General features: G+C 44.8%; 2 protein-coding genes across 3 annotated transcripts in view; one reads left to right on the forward strand and one right to left on the reverse strand.

The window, feature by feature from the left end:
- FOCAD (focadhesin) overlaps positions 1 to 10079 on the reverse strand; it is a 334145-nt gene extending 324066 nt beyond the window's left edge. Inside the window, exons 1-2 of one of the 2 annotated variants that reach the window (XM_075316251.1) lie at positions 9993 to 10079; positions 2153 to 2220 (exon numbers count right to left, since the gene is read on the reverse strand). In XM_075316251.1, the coding sequence (XP_075172366.1) occupies positions 2153 to 2209 (57 nt within the window). In that variant the 5' untranslated portion in view covers positions 2210 to 2220; positions 9993 to 10079. Of the gene's footprint in view, positions 1 to 2152; positions 2221 to 9976 lie in introns of both variants that reach the window. The other variant, XM_075316242.1, reaches the window with a different exon arrangement.
- Positions 2482 to 20661, forward strand: part of MLLT3 (MLLT3 super elongation complex subunit) — a 485346-nt gene continuing 467166 nt past the window's right edge. The window contains exon 1 of the mRNA XM_075316277.1: positions 2482 to 2593. The gene's annotated coding sequence lies outside the window, so the exon portion shown is untranslated. The remainder of the gene's footprint in view (positions 2594 to 20661) is intronic.

Genomic DNA, 20661 nt, shown 5'->3' on the forward strand with positions numbered 1-20661 from the left:
TTCATGAGCTCCCTTCCCTGCTTCGCCCGGTACGCTGGGCCTCCCACAAGATTCGAAAAATTGTGCTTGGGAGAGGGGGCCCTGCGGCACTCACTTTCCCTGGCATACAATTTGCTATCAGACCCGGGAGATTTGCCCACCCCGGTCTATTTGCGGCAGTGGGAAAGGGACGGCTCTATCTGACACGCAACGAAACAACGTCCTAATGATGGCACATAAAACCTCGATCAGTTCCAGACTGTTGGAGGCCAACTTCAAACTGCTGACTAGGTGGTATAGAGTCCCGACTAGACTTCATAGGATATTCCCCTCAGTCGACCCAGTTTGCTGGAGGTGTGGCTCGGGGGAGGGTGATTACGTTCACATCTTTTGGTCCTGCCCTTCCTTGCAACGGTTTTGGTCAGAAGTGAGGGAGGTAATTAGACTGGTGACTGGCACGGTTGAGACATTGGGTCCAGACCTGTTTATCTTACAGCTTTCGGAACTCCCAGCTCCTAGATACAAGCGCTCTTTGCTTAGATTTCTGGTAATGGCTGCCAGGTCTTGCATCCCGCTTGGCTGGAAGTCTTCTACCCCCCCCCCCCCCCCCCCGCACTGGCACAGTGGGTTTCAAGGGTTAATGACCTAAGGCACATGGAGGACCTGACATCCTCTCTCAATGACAGACAGGAAGATTTTCATAGGACTTGGTTTCCATGGTTGGAGTTCACTTACTCGGCGGAATACGCCAGATTACTCTCTGTTCCACGGCTGCTGTGAGGCTCTGGGGAAACACTCTCCCCCCCCCTTTTTTTTTTTTTTATTTTCTCTCCTCTCCCCCTTTCCTCTTTTTTCTTCTCTCGCTCTCCCTTCTTCTCACTTCTTTGTCCCCTATCTTCCTCTATTCTCCCTTCCCCCCTATTCCCCTTTCAACCTCTTTCTCTTAACCTGTTCTAAACTCTTTTCGGGCTTTGCTCTCTCTTTCTATGTTCTGTATTCTACCCTTGTTGGGTTGGTTCATAAAAGGATTAAATTGGGCCTGACTCGAGCAGTTGCAGTGACTAGATATGTACAGGGGTGCGGAAGGGTGGGCTACATGTCAATGTTAAATATTTGAAATCTGTTATTCTGTTCTTTGTGGAGCAGGTGTTACTTTGTATGTTCTCGAGTCGGTCTTTAAAATAAAGAATTTAAAAAAATAAAAAGAATGCGGGCCTTTAAAAACGGACAGCACACGGACAGCACACGTACGTATTTTTTGTCAATACGGACATTCCACATGCACACACGGCTCGCATACGCCATCACACGGATGCCATACGTACCGGAGAAGCGCCCCTAAAAAACGGACCGTAAGACACGTACGTTTTTTTTGCGGAAGTGTGTTTTAGGCCTCAAGTACACAGAATGTCTTATAGGCACTGAACCTGAAGCATACTTGATGCCATTATGCAGTAGCACAGTTTTCAGCCTTTTTTTTTTTTATGAATGAATCAATAAAGTCTACACTCGCTCACATTCAACTCAATATTACATTTTTTTTCCATCACCCCAAGAACATCACTGCAGTACACTGGAGCCCAGTCGAATAAAAAAAAAAAAGTATGGAAGGAATTCCTTTTGGAACGCTATGAAGTTTTGTCCAGGGGTGTGGCCTGCTCCATGCTGTTGATAATAGCCAGCCCCTGATAAAAGCTGCTGTCTGAGAACAGTGGTCATGGCAGGGGTGTGGCCTGCTCTATGCTGTTGGTATAAGGCTGACCCCTTAAAAAGGCATGTGGCCACGTCCCCTGTTCTAAGACTGCAGGAAGCAGCTATTATCAGGGGGCTACATTATACCAACACCATGGGGCAGGCAACGATCCACTGAATTACAGGTACAGGAACACTGCTGTACCTGTAATTCAGATGGACTAATTCAGTGTGACGTGCATCTCATCTTTATGTTTATGAGGGCACGGACAGTTGTTTTGCTTTTTTATCTCTCTGGAGTACCCCTTTAAGTTTGTGGGTGTAATGTGAAGAAATGTGGAAAAGTTCAGGGGGTATGAATACTTTTTCAAGGCACTGTAAGTTAAACAAAAAAGTAGTTAGGTACCAAAGTGTGTTTGTCCAAATCTGCCTTCAGTTATTCAACAGTACATTAGTGCCGACGTCACATAAAAAGTCTTACCTGGGCCTGAATAAGTGAGTTTGGAAATTCTAATCTTTTCTTCAAATCTTCTGACATTTTCTGAATCGCTGAAAAAAAACACAATATAATGGATATATTTATATTTCAGAGTCCGGATGATGAAAAGGCCATCTGCTAAATGCATAAGCACGGTGACAAGGCATTTATCGGACGCAGAGTAAGGAAAACTGCTAGTTCAAAAGTAAGCTGGGTGTGTGTTAGGACGAAGCACTCCTCTACACATGCTTATCTAAAGGCAGCAGCATGGGTGTCTACACTTTCATGGCCACGCCACCCACTACTTCAGTTCCTTTCAGAAGAAGGGTTAATTAGGCAACGCTGGCCTTCTGTCTACACCGTGTAGAAGAGGAGGCCACTCATGGACTTGTATGTCCAACTGTGAAGATCAACAGCTGCTGGAGCTGAGGAATTTTATCCTCCGTGAGTAATCTTCTCATTATATGTATTATTACCATAGCTGAATGTCCTTGTAAAATGCTGCTGTGAAAGATGGAAAAAATAATTCTTCAAACCTGCTCACCGGCCAAAGTGTATGGAGCCTGGACTGCAGGGCAACGCCAGAATATGAGCGGGTCATGCATCCAGTGTTACCATACAAAGCGGACGCATTCCATGCGCACATGGATAAGGACGCACTGTGTACTACCACACTGAATGCTGGACCACATATGCCTGGTTATAGAGCGATCTCCCCATAAAGCAAACTGATAATAATCCGACGCTGCTGACTCTTAGTTCTATTAGTGTCTGGGAGAGTTGGGTGACAACCACTGTCACCATTATTGTAGCTGAATAGATTAACTTGTATTGTTATATAGTGATACACCCCTACTCTCACACTCGACTTTAACCTCTTTACGACCGGCCAATTTTGCGCTTTCCGTTTATTTTTTTCGCCATTCTTCCAAGAGACGTGACTTTTTTATTTTTCAGTCAGTCAATCATGCCATATGAGGGCTCATAATTTTGCGGAATGAGTTGTACTTTTAAATGAAGCCATTAGTTTTACCATATAGTGTACTGGAAAATGGCAACAAAAATTCAAATGCGGGAAAAATTGCAAAAAAAAGTGCGACTGCACAATTGTTTTTGAGATATTTTATTCACGGTGTTCACTATATGGTAAAACTGATGTGTGGGTGTGATGCCTGAGGTCGGTGCGAGTTCGTAGACAACAAACTTTAATAGATTTAGGCTATGTGTACACACTGCGTTTTTTTGACGCGTTTTTGTGCGTTTTTTAGCACTAAAAATGCACAGAAACAGAGTCTTTTAAAACGCATGAATGAATGACGTAGGCTTCGCCATATTTTTGTATGCTAGCCGGGTACAGCAGGCAGGTATGGGCTGCCCCCAACCTCCAGCTGCCTATTTGTACCCGGCTGGGAACCAAAAATATAGGGAAGCCCTTTTTTTTAAATTATTTCATGAATTTCATAAAATAATTTAAAAAAAAAAAAAAAAAAAAAAAAAAGACGTGGGCTTCGCCTAATTTTTGTGTCCAGCCAGGTACAACTAGGCAGCTGGGCATTGGAATCCACAGTGCAGGGTGCCCATGCTTTCTGGGCACCCCTGCTGCGAATTGCAGTCCGCAGCCACCCCAGAAAATGGCGCTTTCATAGAAGTGCCATCTTCTGGCGCTGTATCCAACTCTTCCAGCTGCCCTGATGCCGGGTGACTCGCTGGGTAATAATGGGGTTAGGGCTAGCTGTGTATTATCAGCTGGCCCTAAGCCCGAAATTCATGGTGTCACACCAATAATAGACATGACCACCATGAATTTCTAGTAAAGATAAAAAAAAAACAAAAAAAACAACACACAGAAAAATATTTTTATTAGAAATAAAACACAACACAATTAGTGACTCCATCTTTATTGAAATAAAGAACCCACCTCCGCAGTAATCCTGGGTCAAGGGTCCCGCGCCGTCCAATCCGGATCAAATATCATCTGATAATTTTGCTGGAAAGCAAAGCGATCGGATGATGTGTCAGGTTCAAGGCCTGAATCACATGAGACAGCAGCTGATTGTATAAAAGCCTTTTATAGAATCAGCTGATGCATCACTGCAAAAAAACAAAAAACACACTTCTGTGCAGCGTCGGACTGGCTACCGGAGGAATCTCCAGTAATGCCAGGCCTGGATTCAGGTACCTGCACTGCACTTCGGAACTCTCACCTGAGCTCCAGAGTGCAGCCGAGACTGTACAGCGAGAGCAGAGTGACTGATTCCCCGAAACTTGCGATTCAGTTCATGACAGCTGCAGACATCCCGGGCTAATCTCCGGTGCTCTCACCTGAACTCCGGAGATCACCCCGGCCTGTCTGCAGCTGTCACGAACTGACTGCAAGCGCCGGGGAATCAGTCACTCGGCGGTAAAATCCGGCGTCACCGCGAGACTTACGATCAGCTGATGCGTCAGGTGACCGCATCAGGTGATCACCGCCAGGTCCTCACGTCCAGGTCATGCAGCTATCGGACGTGCCTGGGAGCCGGCACACAGCCAGAGCGGGGGCGGCGGTATCAGGAAGAGGAGCTGGGAGCATGGCACCGGGAGTCTGCAGACAGGTGAGTATGACATTTTTCTACTGTTCACTTTTGATTTAGCAGCCGCTTCCACCTCCTGCACGGGAGCTGACATGGCACCGGGCGGGAAATGGAAGCAGCGGTGGCGGTACTGGGAGGATTCACGCTTCTGTGTTTACTGACAGAAGGAATCCTCTTCCTGTACATGTCACTTTACTACCCACCCCCTGCGTTTATAGCTGCGTTTTCAGTAATAAAAACGCACTAAAACGCAGCTATATTTGCAATTTGCTGTTTTCATTGCATTTTTGAACATCTCATTGAACTCAATGGGTGGAAAACGCAGTGAAAAACGCAAAAATAATTGACATGCTGCGTTTTTGTGGGCACCACAAAAACGCAGCTAAAAAAAAACCAAAAAAACGCTGTGTGCAGACAGCAAAAATGAAAACTCAGACTTTGCTGGGGAAGCAATGTCACAGCATTTTCTGAGCAAAAACGCACCCGAAAAACGCGCAAAAACGCAGCGAAAAACGCACTGTGTGAACTTACCCTTACTTTTATCCAAGGGGTTAAAAAAAAAAACGTAGTGTTCTCATTTATCAGGATATGGGGCTCAGTGACAGCTTATTTCTTGTGTCTCGAGATGACATTTTTAACAATACCATTTTTGTGCAGATGCTATATTTTGATTGCCTGTTTTTGCATTTTGCGCAAAATTTGCAGCGACCAAAAAAGTTAATTTTGGCGTTTGGAATTTGTTTGCTGCCACGCCATTTACCGATCAGATTAATTGATTTTATATTTTGATAGATCGAGCATTTCTGAATGCGGCAATACCAAATATGTGTATATTTTTTTTATTTTTTTTTTATCCCTTTAATTTTCAATGGGGTTAAAGGGGGGGTGATTTGAACTATTAGGTTTATTTTTTTTAATTTTTCAAAACTTTTTTTTTATTTTACTAGTCCCCCTAGGGGGCTATAACGATCAGCTGTCTGATCGCTCATTCATTTCTCCCGATCAGAGCAGCACCGCTCAGACCGGGAGAAATGATCATCTCTTTTAACAGCCAGTCCTCAGTTGTTTCTTGCAGGACCTGAGTCATGTGAGCTACAGCAGTCATCACATGACCCTGTGCTACCATGACAACCACCGGATCCACGTGATCACGTCACGTGACTTCCGGTATCGGCCTGTAAGTAAAGTTTTAGCGCGATTGCGATTATAATGGCGCTGTCACATATTGACAGCACCATTTAAGGGGTTAAAAGGCACAGGTGGAACGTGATTCCACTCGTGCCTAGCAGGCACACGTCAGCTGTACAAATCAACTGACATGTGCGCTGATCGCCACAGGCTGCTTGAATCAGCCCGCGGAGATTATCACTATGACCACTAGGATGTAATTTTACCGCCCGCAGTTGTTACGTAGTTAAGCAAATGGAACCCATTAATTGCGTGAAGAAAATTTGGAATATTAATAAGTAAAAAATCTTTAGGAAATGGAAAAAAAAACACAATGATGCAGCTTTAGGCTGTGAAAAAATAAAAGATTTTTTACGGGAACAGGCCTTCTTTTTAAAGTCAGGTCAAGCATGTGACCCAGAATGCACACCTTCTGCCATAACTAAAGAAGTAGTACTATTCAAGAAGTAGCATATACAGCTCTGGCAAAAATTAAGAGACCACTGCACAGTTTTAGGCTATGTCCGCACTTTGCGTTGTCCTAGTTGCAGTTCAAAACGCATGTTTTGGCACAAATTGCTTTTGCCAAAGTTGCTTTTGACCATCAAAACGTGATAAATATGCGTGCGTATTTACCACGTTTTAGCCGCGTTTTTAGCGCTTTTTACCTGCTTTTCCGTTGCTCAAACTTAGATGCGTTTTGATTACAAAGACACTACTAAATAAAGTTTTAACATACAAACACTATAAAAAAAGGTGAAAAAAAAAAGAATACACACATAATTTATTAAATCATAACGAAAACAGCGATATTTAATATAATTATAGCGGTTTTATACTAAATATGGATAAAATATCAATAAAGTTATACTTTTCATAAATTTAATTGTCGGACTGTGTGTGTGTGTAATGGGACATATAATTCCATTATTTTGATGACATAAACGAATGCTTTTACGTAGTCCAAAACACAGTTTCTGCAGCAAAAAAGCAGGTAAAACGCTGGAATTTTGATGTTGCTTGCTTTTTACAACCTCTCATTGACTTCAATGTTAGCAAAACGCAGCCCAAATAGCAAAAACAATTGACATGCTGCTTCTTTGAACGCATGGTTTTTGCCCAAAATTATGCAAATTAAACGCAGCGTTTGGAAATGCAAAGTGCAGACAAGAAATTTACATTTACCATTGACTTTGCTGGAAAATCAAAACGCATGCCTTTTGGCATGAAAACGCTGCAGCTCAAAACGGACCTGAAAAGCAGCTGAAACGCAAAGTGCGCACATAGCCTAAGGCTAGCAGATTGACTAGGCAAGGAGCATGTTGCACAACCTGGCTCTCTGCTCTACAACCTGCTTGTTCCGCTCTGAAGCTGGCTGGATCATTTCATCTGACCAGCTTCAGTCCCGAAGCAGCGATGCCTCTGCTAGAAGCCTGGAAGAGCACACAGTTCGGACCAATAACAGGACATGCTGCAAGTCTGAACTGTCAATCTTAAGTCAGGAATTATCAGATAACCCCAGACATGTCAGAAGCTAAACTCAGAGGGGGATCAGGTAGAGAAACCCCCACTGATCGCGAACACATAAAAGCAGAAGCGCTGAGCAGAGTGCTGCTTTCCTCCTAGACCGAAGGCGAGTATAACAAAAAGCCTTTGAAGTGTCTTCGCTCTCTGAAGAGGGGGCATTCGGCTCGGGCATTTCTGCTTCTCTGTCTCAGCTTTAAGACCCCATGACCAAAGCTTCTGACATGTCTCAGGGGAATTTAGGAGGTTTTCTGCAAGTGACGTCTCACCTTAAGGCTTTGCTCACACTGGCATATAAAAAGAAATGGGTCCCATTCTCATCCAGGAGTGTAGGCCGAGTGAAATATCTGGCACCCATTGACTTGCACTGGTGAGCCTCAGCCGTTTTACATGAGCATACGTCGCATGATGTGATCACTTCCTCAGCCTGAATCAGCTATGGGGAAAAATGCAGATCAGCACTGCCTCATTGAATAACATTGGTGTGAGAGCATTTCTGATATATTTTTTTTATCAGATTGCACTTGTCCGATTTATACACAAGTGGGAACGAACCGTAAAGGAATTTTCCAGGGCAGTGCAAAGTATACATGTGTGTGTTCAGTGTATACATACATGTGCGCTATGTGTGTGTTCAGTGTATACATACATGTGCGCTGTGTGTATGTACTCACGTGTGTCTGCGTTCAGTGTATACATGCATGTGCGCTGTGTGTATGTGTGTGTTCAGTGTATACATGCATGTGCACTGTGTGTGTTCAGTGTATACATGCATGTGCGCTGTGTGTGTGTGTGTGTTCAGTGTATACATGCATGTGTGTGTTCAGTGTATACATGCATGTGCGCTGTGTGTGTGTTCAGTGTATACATGCATGTGCGCTGTGTGTATGTGCTCACATGTGTGTCTGCGTTCAGTGTATACATGCATGTGCGCTGTGTGTGTATGTGTGTGTTCAGTGTATACATGCATGTGCGCTGTGTGTGTTCAGTGTATACATGCATGTGCGCTATGTGTGTGTGTTCAGTGTATACATGCATGTGCGCTATGTGTGTGTGTTCAGTGTATACATGCATGTGCGCTATGTGTGTGTGTTCAGTGTATACATGCATGTGCGCTATGTGTGTGTGTTCAGTGTATACATGCATGTGCGCTGTGTGTGTTCAGTGTATACATGCATGTGCGCTGTGTGTGTTCAGTGTATACATGCATGTGCGCTATGTGTGTGTGTTCAGTGTATACATGCATGTGCGCTATGTGTGTGTGTTCAGTGTATACATGCATGTGCGCTATGTGTGTGTGTTCAGTGTATACATGCATGTGCGCTATGTGTGTGTGTTCAGTGTATACATGCATGTGCGCTATGTGTGTGTGTGTGTTCAGTGTATACATGCATGTGTGCTGTGTGTATATATGTGTGTCTGGTGTGTCTGTGTTCAGTGTATACATGCATGTGTGCTGTGTGTATATATGTGTGTCTGGTGTGTCTGTTCAGTGTATACATGCATGTGCGCTGTGTGTATATGTGCTCACGTGTGTCTGGTGTGTGTGTGTGTGTGTGTGTATGTGTCTGTGTGAAGACGTGTGTCTGGTGTGTGTGTGTGTGTGTGTGTATCCAGTGTATACATGCATGTGCGCTATGTGTATTTGTGCTCACGTGTGTATTCAGTGTATACATGCATGTGCGCTGTGTGTATTTGTGCTCACATTTGTCTGCTGTGTGTATTCAGTGTATACATGCATGTGCGCTGTGTGTATTTGTGCTCACATTTGTCTGCTGTGTGTATTCAGTGTATACATGCATGTGCGCTGTGTGTATTTGTGCTCACGTGTGTCTGCTGTGTGTATTCAGTGTATACATGCATGTGCGCTGTGTGTATTTGTGCTCACGTGTGTCTGCTGTGTGTATTCAGTGTATACATGCATGTGCGCTGTGTGTATTTGTGCTCACGTGTGTCTGCTGTGTGTATTCAGTGTATACATGCATGTGCGCTGTGTGTATTTGTGCTCACGTGTGTCTGCTGTGTGTATTCAGTGTATACATGCATGTGCGCTGTGTGTATTTGTGCTCACGTGTGTCTGCTGTGTGTATTCAGTGTATACATGCATGTGCGCTGTGTGTATTTGTGCTCACGTGTGTCTGCTGTGTGTATTCAGTGTATACATGCATGTGCGCTGTGTGTATTTGTGCTCACGTGTGTGTCTGCTGTGTGTGTATACATGCATGTGCGCTATGTGTATATGTGCTCGTGTGTGTGTGTGTGTATTCAGTGTATACATGCATGTGCGCTATGTGTATATGTGCTCGTGTGTGTGTGTGTGTGTGTGACCGTGTCCCCCTGTTAAACTGAATACATATCCATTCAGAAGAAGCCGACAGCTCTGCCAGGCGTGCGTTCTTGTCCCTGTAATACTGAACCCGCATACATTCAGACCATACCCTATGGCAGTCAGTTATAATATGCACAGGCACGTCTCTCTTCCACTGCCACGCATCCGCTCCCCCTCCCACCATTACGTCTTCACCCACCATCACATTCCTAGCCGTACTATTAGTGCACATACCCTAAACAAGTCTTACACCATGACTTGTCCAACTACGTTCATTTGAAGAAGGGAACGGACTTTCCGTACAGACTAGTTCCAGTTTTCACCTAAAGGACCTGTCTTTCCTGTACCATGTGACTCGTTCTAGCAAATCAGCATTTGAAAGCAGGAAAGTACTTGTACACATTTTAAATGCAAGGACCTGTCATGTCACCATGTGACTCCGCTATAGCCAATCAGCACTGACAATCCTCTTACTACTGAAGTAGCCGGCATTGTGATACAACCAATGATTTCAACCAGCGGAGAGGCATTTCCTCACGTGCTTAAACTTTCCGTTGTGCTCATGCGCAGTACTTGTAACGTGCGACTATGGGCTATTGGTAACATGCTGCTCTGTGTACATTAAAGTGAACCTGTCAGGTGCTACATGCACCCAGGACCACGAGCAGTTCTGGGTGTATATTGCTAATCCCTGCCTAACTGTCCCTGTATACACTAGCATAAAGGGATCTTTAGAAAAAGGATTTCTAACATCTTTTACCGTATGCTAATAAGCATGGAGACTAGTCCCCAGGGTGTTACTTCCACTGGCTAGTCGGCCCCCTTAGCATGTTAGTATGTCTTTGTGGGTGTACCAACGTGCTAATGAATACGCAGTGTCAGAGGATGGCACTCGGCGTCATGCACACTATGAAAATTCAGCAAACTAGAAGGGACCTGACAACGAGCAACGCATCTCTAAGGATAGACCACGCTGCCCAGGCACATCCTATAAAGGGAAGATGCCTTAAAGGGAACCAGTCAGCAGGGTTTTCAGATATGAAGTAAAGCCAGTGCTATACTAGCCCTAGGATGCTGAATGTAAGCATACCTTTTGTTCTGAAATTAGATGTTTTACTTCAGAAATATGTGCTAGTAAAGTTCCAGCATTGCACTGCTATTTGATTGACAGGTGCAACAGGAAGGGAGTATGTTTGTTGGGTCTTGCTATTTATTCCCCTGTCTGCATGCCTAGCCTGCCTGGCCTTCCGGCCCCAGTCACAATCATAAACATTAATTCCGGCGCAGGTAAGTCCTAAGTTCGCTCCCAGGAGACCTGCATGATGGCCCTGTGAGCTGGCGGCAGGAACCGGAGGCACAGAAGCTTCCGCTGGGCGGCCTGGAAGGTGAGTGTGCCAGCGGCAGGACAGCATAGGGGCCCCAGTAATGGTTCTACAATAATTTTTTAAAAAGTATATGGGCATAGAATGATTCCTCAAGAGCCGAGGTGACTGCTGACTTTAAAGTATACAGTACCTGTATTTTCAGATAACATTTTCAGAACAATCTGGAATGTGTAAACCATAACCATTATATGACATCAATCGGGCATGTTTCCCTACTTTTAGCCTCTGCAGGCTTTACCTCTACTTTTTAACTTCACGCTAGTTTAATAGAAGACTATTTATTATGATGTCTGCTTCACATAATAGCACATGTTTGAAAGGGCAACAGCATAGAAGACGTGGAACCTCAGTTTACGAGTAACCCGGTTTGCGAGCATTTTGCTATACGAGCAAAGCTTGCTGTAAATTTGTAACTCAGTTTACGAGCAATCTTTACTGTACGAGCAACTACCGCACACACTTCCGGTTCCGTATTTTCAACGCGCTCTGACCCGCTCTTGCAGTTCATACAAACACGCACAAACACACACATATGCTCACCTTACCTTCTGTTCCCTCCCCGGCCTCCCGGTTCTTGTTGTGCCAGGCGAGGGGGATGCGGTGACCAGAGTACGGTACTCTGGTCACCGGAGTTCATACCGTGAGAACCCGGGTATGACCTCTGGTGAACTGAGTGCCATCACTGCTGCCAGCCGGGTCCCGCTTGTCAGTGTATCCCGGAGCCTGGAGAGATCGGACGTATTGTTGGTCTCACTAGGCTTGTATGTAGCAGAGCTGAACCGTCATGGGATCTCATGTGGATTACGTCAGACCTACAGGGAAGTTTTGGGGGTTAATAATGGGGTGAAAGAGGGTCTTTCTTTGTCTTTTATTCCAAATAAAGAATTATTTCGGTGTTTATGTTTATTTCATTTCACTTACAAATTAGTGATGGAGTGTGTCTCGGGTAGACGCCTGCCATTACTAATCTAGGACTTAGTGGCAGCTATAGGCTGCCATTAACTCCTTATTACTCCGATAGCCACCTCAACAGGGCAATCGGGAAGAGCTGGGTAAATTGCTGGGGTTGCCACATCTAATGGATACAACAATTCTGGGCGACTGCAAGCTGATAATTTTAGGCTTGGGGGCTCCCAATAACGTGGGTCTCTCCAGCCTGAGAATACCAGCCCTCAGCTGTCTGGCTTTATCTTGGCTGGTTATCAAAAATGGAGGTGACCACACGCCGTTTTTTTATTTATTTATTTATTTTTACTGTACGCTATAGACCCGCACTCCGAGTTGGCGATTGGATGTATCAGAAAGGCTGTCACACAGGCTGGGTGCGCTATCTGACTGCAATCAATCACAGATGCCACTGAGCGGGGGAAGCAGTGAATATGTACAGTAAAAGCCTAATGAGCCGCCCCGAAAGAAGCATGAGAGGCCGAGGGATTAGTGTGACAGCCGTGACAGTGATTGGTGAGTATGAAGCGCTTGCTGCTACCCCCTTTGCGCCAGATTCTGATATTAGATTATATGGGGACTATCATCCAGCCAGATACCAGGGATCAATCCCCCGCCGACCCCGAGTCGAACATGCTGCATTTTGTTGTCAGATGTTTTTGACAAATAAACTGCAGACAAATAAACTGCGATGTGTGCATAGCAAATCTGAATTCTCAGACTTTGTTGGGAAGTCAAAATTCAGAACTTTCTGACAAAAAAACTGCACCAAAATCGCAGCTTGCGCATATAGCCTAAGAGCTTGTTTTTTTGGGGGTTTTTTTAGTACTCTTAGTTGGGGTCTTGAGTAATACTATTCATTATACTATGTAATGAACTGGAAAATCTCAAAAAAGTGAAATTGGGAAAAAAACTGAAATTTTGTTTTTGTTTTTAAGATTGTAGGGATTCACTCAGGTAGGCAATGACAGGGACACAGTAAAGAGGCGCACCCGTAGAATTCAGTCCAACTTAGTGTTTTATTCACGCTGATTTACAAAAATAAAAACATACAGAAACTTATGTACATGAGACAGAGCAGACCCCCTGAGCCACAGAGCCCGGGCTTATCCTTAAGTGGGTGGGGCATGACTAAGCAACCACCTGGCTCTTCGCTAGAACCACTGATGGTGTGGTTAGACTTGGGACCATGGTAGACACCAGGTGCTACTCCCAGGGCAGTCCCCAGATGACAAACAGTCCAAGACCGCAGTCTTCCTTCAAAGTAAAAATCAAACTCTCTCCAGCTTGAATACACCACACACTGAGAAGTTTTGGCTATCTATTTATGCTGTCATAATCCTGCAGCTGTGCAACTCAGGCGTTGCCCCCAAAAACGTGGATTTGCAGAGAAGTTCCAGGCCAGGTTTGACCACCTTCCTGGCTGCTTACCACTGCAAAAGGCACTTACTGGGAGAAATATACCTTCCATCCAGCACCACACCCCTCACTGTGTTACAAGACATTCATTTAGCAGTAAAAATGACCTGCAGTGCTAACTGTTCTACGGTTATGGTGATACCAAATGCATGTACATTTATATATTTTTTTTCTTATTCTACTACTTATAAAAATAATAAAATGTGCTCCTCAAAAAATATGTTCAGTCACCATATTTTGTGAGCCATAATTTTTTAATGTTTGATCGATAGTGTTGTACAAGGGCTTTTGCAGGACTAGCTATAGATTTTATTGATCCCATTTTTTAATCTATACAATTTTATTACGTTTTTCTATTTCATTTTTTTTCCACTTTTATTTAGTCTTCTCTGTGGACATTAGGTTTTGTGAATCCATCTAATCAGGTGAGCGCTGATTACTCAAACCATGGATTCTAAGGCTATGTGTCCACGGGAGAATGTAGCTGCAGATTTTTCTGCATCAAAATCCGCAGCTTTCCCGCAAAATCCGCACCTTTTCAAAGGTGTGGATTTACCGCGGAATTGCCGCGGATTTTGGTGCGGATTTTTTTTTTTCCCAATTTTAAAGCCAAAATCCGGATGAAAATCCGCAACAATAATTGACATGTTGCAGATTTTTCCGGACGAAAATCCACACGATTTCCGCTGCGGAAAAATCCGCAGCGTGGACACAGCATTTCCAAAATGCCATAGAAATGGCTGGGGAGTAGCTGTGCTGCAGATTTTCGGGAAATCCGCGACTTTTCCTCGAGAAATCCGCGGCAAAATCCGCGCATTTTCCGGAGCGTGGGCACATAGCCTAAAGGTGGAGCAGCATCAACACCATTGCGGTCTACAGCTGAGGATTTAGACTTAAGGTACTCTCACAATGGTGTATAAACCGGATGAGGGCAATGTGAGAAAAAAATCACATTGTACTAGGACAATGTTATTCAATGAGGCAGAACAGATCTGCGAATTATGCCTCCGCTCAAATCAGACTGAAAAGAAAATCACAACGTGGTGCGATTGCACTCATCTATCAGGCATAACGCAAGTCAATGGGTGCAAGAAAAAATTGGATGCCACACACATGTCCATGTGGTGTCCGTGAGACATCCGTTTTTTTATGGATACATTACCCAGGGCAGGCGTCAGCACCCGGCAAACCTGGTCAAATTGCGGGTCCCTGGGCTGCCGGGGGGACCCACTTGCGGTGGCAGGAGTGGCGTACCGCTAGTCAAGGGGGCCCGGTGCCCGCGCTGTCACCGGCCTCCCTCCGACAAGGATCACGCTTTCAATTGTATCGGCATTGCAGTTGCCAATACAATTGAGAGCAATGATGAGATGAAGCAGCGCGCTGACTGATCATTCTTTCAGCTGTGTCTGTCGGTGCTCTGAAAGCTCAGCAGCGGAGCACGGTGACGTCAACACTGACGGTGACGTCAACACTGCGTGCCTGCAGTGAGATCAGAGCGACAGCAGTGGACGCGCCGAAGAGACTGGAGCAGCGGGGGAACGAGAAGTGAGTATGTATTGTATACTACATGAAGATGCCTAATGCTATCTTTGTCTGCACTGTGCTATATAGGGGCTGTGTACTACATGAGGGTGCCTACTGCTATCTTGGTCTGCACTGTGCTATATAGGGGCTGTATACTACATGAGGGTCCTAATGTTATGTGGGTCTGCACTGTGCTATTTGGGGCTGTGTACTACATGAGGATGCCTAATTCTATCTGGGTATGCACTGTACTATCTAGGTCTGTATTGTGCTATATGCGGGCTGTATACTACATGAGGGTGCCTAATGCTATCTGGGTCTGAACTGTGCTATATAGGGGCTGTGTACTACATGAGGATGCCTAATGCTATCTGGGTCTGCTCTGTGCTATCTGGGTCTGTATTGTACTATATGCTGGCTGTATACTATATGAGGGCGTGTAATGCTATCTGGCTCGGCATTGTGCTATATAGGGGAGCTGTACTACGTGAGGATGCCTAATGCTATCTGGGTCTGCACTGTGCTATCTGGGTCTGTATTGTATTGTATAATATTGAATTTTGTTTGCAATACTTACATCTGCTACTGATTTTTTACACATTTCCTGCTGTAATCATCCCAGACTGTTATTAGAGTCCATTCGCGCTACCTACACCTGTGTGTCTGATTCAGACCTCCCATCTTCATACATCTGTCCTCTTGGTTCTGTAACTTCCAACATATCCTGCATTGCCAGGTTGTCTGCTGTCCTGGATAGCCAGTTATTCAAGTCCTCATTGTGCCTTGCAGCCTACTGTTTTGACGCCCAGGGTCCATGTGTCCACCCTGACCTGCGGCTTATTAGGTCCACCTAATCAGGTGAGCCCAATAGCTGAGTGTGGCGCCATCATCCTGGTCTTTGCACTCTCCTCTCCCACCTAGCCTAGGAGGAAGATCTATGCTGTCACCCAGTGGAGTAACTAGATTCTGATGTGCCCCAGAGAAATCTTTGAGCCTACTCCCCCTGCATCTGGTCAGATTTATAGGCCATTGTAGCATTCTAAATACTATAAAGACATACAAATGCCCCCCTTCATTGTGTAGTAATATCCCCGATCCTGGTCCACGTCCTCGTAAATATGTCCCCCATCCTGGTAAATGTGACCCCATCATGGTATATGTCCCCATCATGGCCCAATCCTGGTGTATGACCCCCATCATGCCTATATCCTCGTATATATGCCACCATCATGGTGCTATCGTGGTTTATTTGTCCCCATCACGATTCATGACCCCATCTTAGTATATGTCCCCATCATGACGCCATCCTGGTGTATGATCCCCATGATGGCTATATCCTGATATATATGCCCCATCCTGATATATATGTCACCATTTAGGCCCATCCTGGTATATATGTCCCCAACATGACCCCAATCCTGGTATATGACCCCCATCATGGCTATATCCTGATATATATGCCCCATCATGATATATATGCCACCATCGTGACACCATCCTGGTATATATGTCCCCACCATGGTTCTTTCCTGGTATATATGTCCCCATCATGGACCTATGCTGGTATATATGTCCCCATCATAGCCCCATCCTGGTATATGTCTCCATGCTGGTATATGTACCCATCCTGGCTGCATATACATATGGTCCATATAATTCCCCATCACACCGCACACAGTAAAAAAAAAAAAAAAAAGATTATACTCACCTTCCCTCCTCCGATGCTATGATGCTGGCAGCAGACCTCAGTGTGTAAGCGGCGCAGTGTATGAAGTCACTGTCATGCGTATCCACTTACACTGCCGTCAGCTGCTAGCATATTTGCTGCTCCACACGCCCTGGATTATGGGCATGAGGAGCAGTGAATATCCATATTCTTTATTAGCTGTACACGTGACCGCCCAGCAGCTGCAAGAAGTTGGCTGCTGGGCACTCACATTTACTGCTATTAAAGAACATGAATATTCACTGCTCCCTACGCCCATAATCCCACCTACCTCTCAGCATTGGTTCAGTGCAAAGAGGTGGGTGGAATTATAGGCGTGGAGAGCAGTGAACATTCAGATCCTTAATTGGTAGTTGGCCCTTTGCAGTGCAGGGACCCAAGCATATCCAGCTGAAACAGGCGCTGGAGTCAAGATCCCAGCAACTATGATCGTTTTGCCACTGCCGTTACCTCTTTGGCCACCCACTTGTTCCTATGAGTCTACACATATCACGAGGTCCTCTGCAGTCCCACACGTGTGTATTGGTTCCCTGTCCTCTTGCATGGCCATCTGCGTGCTGCAAGCTCCTCTGCTCGCCCGCATGGATACCAACATGTTGTGTCGTCATCTACACCCCTGCGTTGCTGCCCACATTTAGTGTACCGCCACCACGGATGCCTATGTGTATGTCGGTGTTATGTTAAATGTCAGAGGCTTAGAGAGTAAATGGTAATACAAGTCTAAAGGCCGCTTTACACGCTGCGATATCGGTACCGCTATCGCTAGCGTGGGTACCCGCCCTCATCTGTTGTGCGACACGGGCAAATCGCTGCCCGTGCCGCACAACATCGCCCAGACCTGTCACACATACTTACCCGCCCTGCGACGTCGCTGTGACCGGCGAACCGCCTCCTTTCTAAGGGGGCGGTTCGTTCAGCGTCACAGCGACGTCACAGCCGCGTCACTGAACCGCCGCCCAATAGAAGCGGAGGGGCGGAGATGAGCGGGAAGTAATATCCCGCCCACCTCCTTCCTTCGCATTGCGGCCGGGAGGCAGGTAAGGAGAGCTTCCTCGTTCCTGCAGCGTCACATGGAGCGATGTGTGCTGCCGCAGGAACGAGGAACAACTTCGTTACTGCTGCAGTAACGATATTAGAGAATGGACCCCCATGTCACCGATGAGCGATTTTGCATGTTTTTGCGACGATGCAAAATCGCTCATAGGTGTCACACGCAACGGCATCGCTAATGCGGCCAGATGTGCGTCACAAATTCCGTGAGCCCAACGACTTCGCATTAGCGATATCGTAGCGTGTAAAGCCCCCTTTAGTGCAACCCAGGGTCCACCATGCTATGGATGAATATAGCTGCTAAGAGCTCAAAGAGCTTGCCGGACGACAACTGACCTCAGTATAAGGCCTGAAACACACATCCGTGAAAAAACACGCACGTGTGTTACGTCCGTTTTTCGGGTCCGTATCCCGTTTTTGTGTCCGTTTTTATGGTCCGCGTGGCATCTGTGTGAACTGCGTATGCTAGCCGTGTGTGCGTGTGGAATGGCCGTGTGTGCGTGTGAAACTTAACTGACGTGTGTGTGTGTTGTCCGTGTCAAATGTCCATGTGTGATGTAAAATGTAGTTTCTACGTCGGCTGACAGCAGACAGAGTCGCGCTGAGAATGAAATCGGGTGAATGTCACCCGACTTCATTGTCATACCGCGACTCTGTCTGTGTCGCTTACTCATTAGCGGTCACCCGTGAAGGACTCACCGGTGACCGCTAATCCCCTGAGTGTCTGAATTGAGCAGCGCGATTAGCGCTGCCGTCACTCAGGTTACCCGCGGCTAGCTGGATCCTCCACCCGTGACCGCAACTCACCTGTGACTTCATCGCTGTCACTTGGACGACTTGCTGTCACAGGTAGATACATGGATAGATAGATAGATAGATAGATACATGGATAGATAGATACATGGATAGATAGATAGATAGATAGATAGATGGATAGATACATGGATAGATACATGGATAGATAGATAGATAGATGGATAGATAGATACATGGATAGATAGATACATGGATAGATAGATACATGGATAGATAGATAGATAGATAGATACATGGATAGATAGATACATGGATAGATAGATAGATAGATAGATGGATAGATACATGGATAGATACATGGATAGATAGATAGATAGATGAATAGATAGATACATGGATAGATAGATACATGGATAGATAGATACATGGATAGATAGATAGATAGATAGATACATGGATAGATAGATAGATAGATAGATACATGGATAGATAGATAGATAGATACATGGATAGATAGATACATGGATAGATAGATACATGGATAGATACATGGATAGATAGATAGATGGATAGATAGATACATGGATAGATAGATAGATACATGGATAGATACATGGATGGATAGATAGATAGATAGATAGATAGATAGATAGATAGATACATGGATAGCTAGATAGATAGATACATGGATAGATAGATAGATACATGGATAGATAGATAGATATAGATAGATACATGGATAGATAGATACATGGATAGATACATGGATAGATACATGGATAGATACATGGATAGATGGATAGATAGATAGATACATGGATAGATACATAGATAGATACATAGATAGATAGATAGATAGATAGATACATGGATAGATACATGGATAGATGGATAGATAGATAGATACATGGATAGCTAGATAGATAGATAGATACATGGATAGATAGATAGATAGATAGATAGATAGATAGATAGATAGATAGATAGATACATGGATAGATAGATAGATAGATAGATAGATAGATACATGGATAGATAGATAGATATAGATAAATACATGGATAGATAGATACATGGATAGATACATGGATAGATAGATAGATAGATATAGATAGATACATGGATAGATAGATACATGGATAGATAGATACATGGATAGATACATGGATAGATGGATAGATAGATAGATACATGGATAACTAGATAGATAGATAGATACATGGATAGATAGATATAGATACATGGATAGATAGATAGATAGATACATGGATAGATAGATAAATAGATAGATACATACATGAATAGATACATGGATGGATAGATAGATAGATACATAGATAGATACATAGATAGATAGATACATGGATAGATAGATAGCTCTAGAATCTTCAACTGCTCCAGGTCTCACACTCCATGACGCCCAGGTGAAATTCTTGCTCTATGCAGATGACCTACTGCTGGTGTCACCAACCGAGAAAGGTCTCCAAGACAACCTACAAATTTTGGAGAAATTCAGCTCCACATGGGCACTACCGATCAATCTAAAGAAAACCAACATCATGGTGTTCCAGAAGAGAAAAAGAAGATTTGACCAGTATCCTTCATTTGTCGTAAACGGCTGCACTCTAACAGGAACAGACAAATACACCTACTTGGGCCTGGAAATTCACCAGTCAGGGAGCTTCAAACAAGCCATAGAGACTCTGAAAAACAAGGCCTGCAAAACCTTTTATGCCATCCGAAGGAAATTGTATCATCTGAAGCCACCAGTGAGGGTCTGGCTAAAAATCTTCGATTCCATCATTGCCCCAATCCTCCTGTATGGCAGCGAAGTCTGGGGCCCTCACACTTACCCAGATTGGTCAAGGTGGGATTCCAGCCCAACAGAAATATTCCACCTGGAATTCTGTAAGCACCTTCTCCAGGTCCATCGAAGCACCTCCAACAGTGCCTGTCGAGCTGAGCTGGGCAGATTCCCCCTACACCTAGCAGCTCTGAAGAGGTCACTATCATTTCAGGCTCACCTACAGAGTAGCAATCCAAGCTCCCATCACCACAAAGCTCTGATATATATACGTGGGCCAGATGAACCAGGACCCCTGGCACAGCTCTCC

Source organism: Anomaloglossus baeobatrachus, chromosome 1 (genome assembly GCF_048569485.1).
Source record: "Anomaloglossus baeobatrachus isolate aAnoBae1 chromosome 1, aAnoBae1.hap1, whole genome shotgun sequence".
NCBI classification, from domain to species: Eukaryota; Metazoa; Chordata; class Amphibia; order Anura; family Aromobatidae; genus Anomaloglossus; species Anomaloglossus baeobatrachus.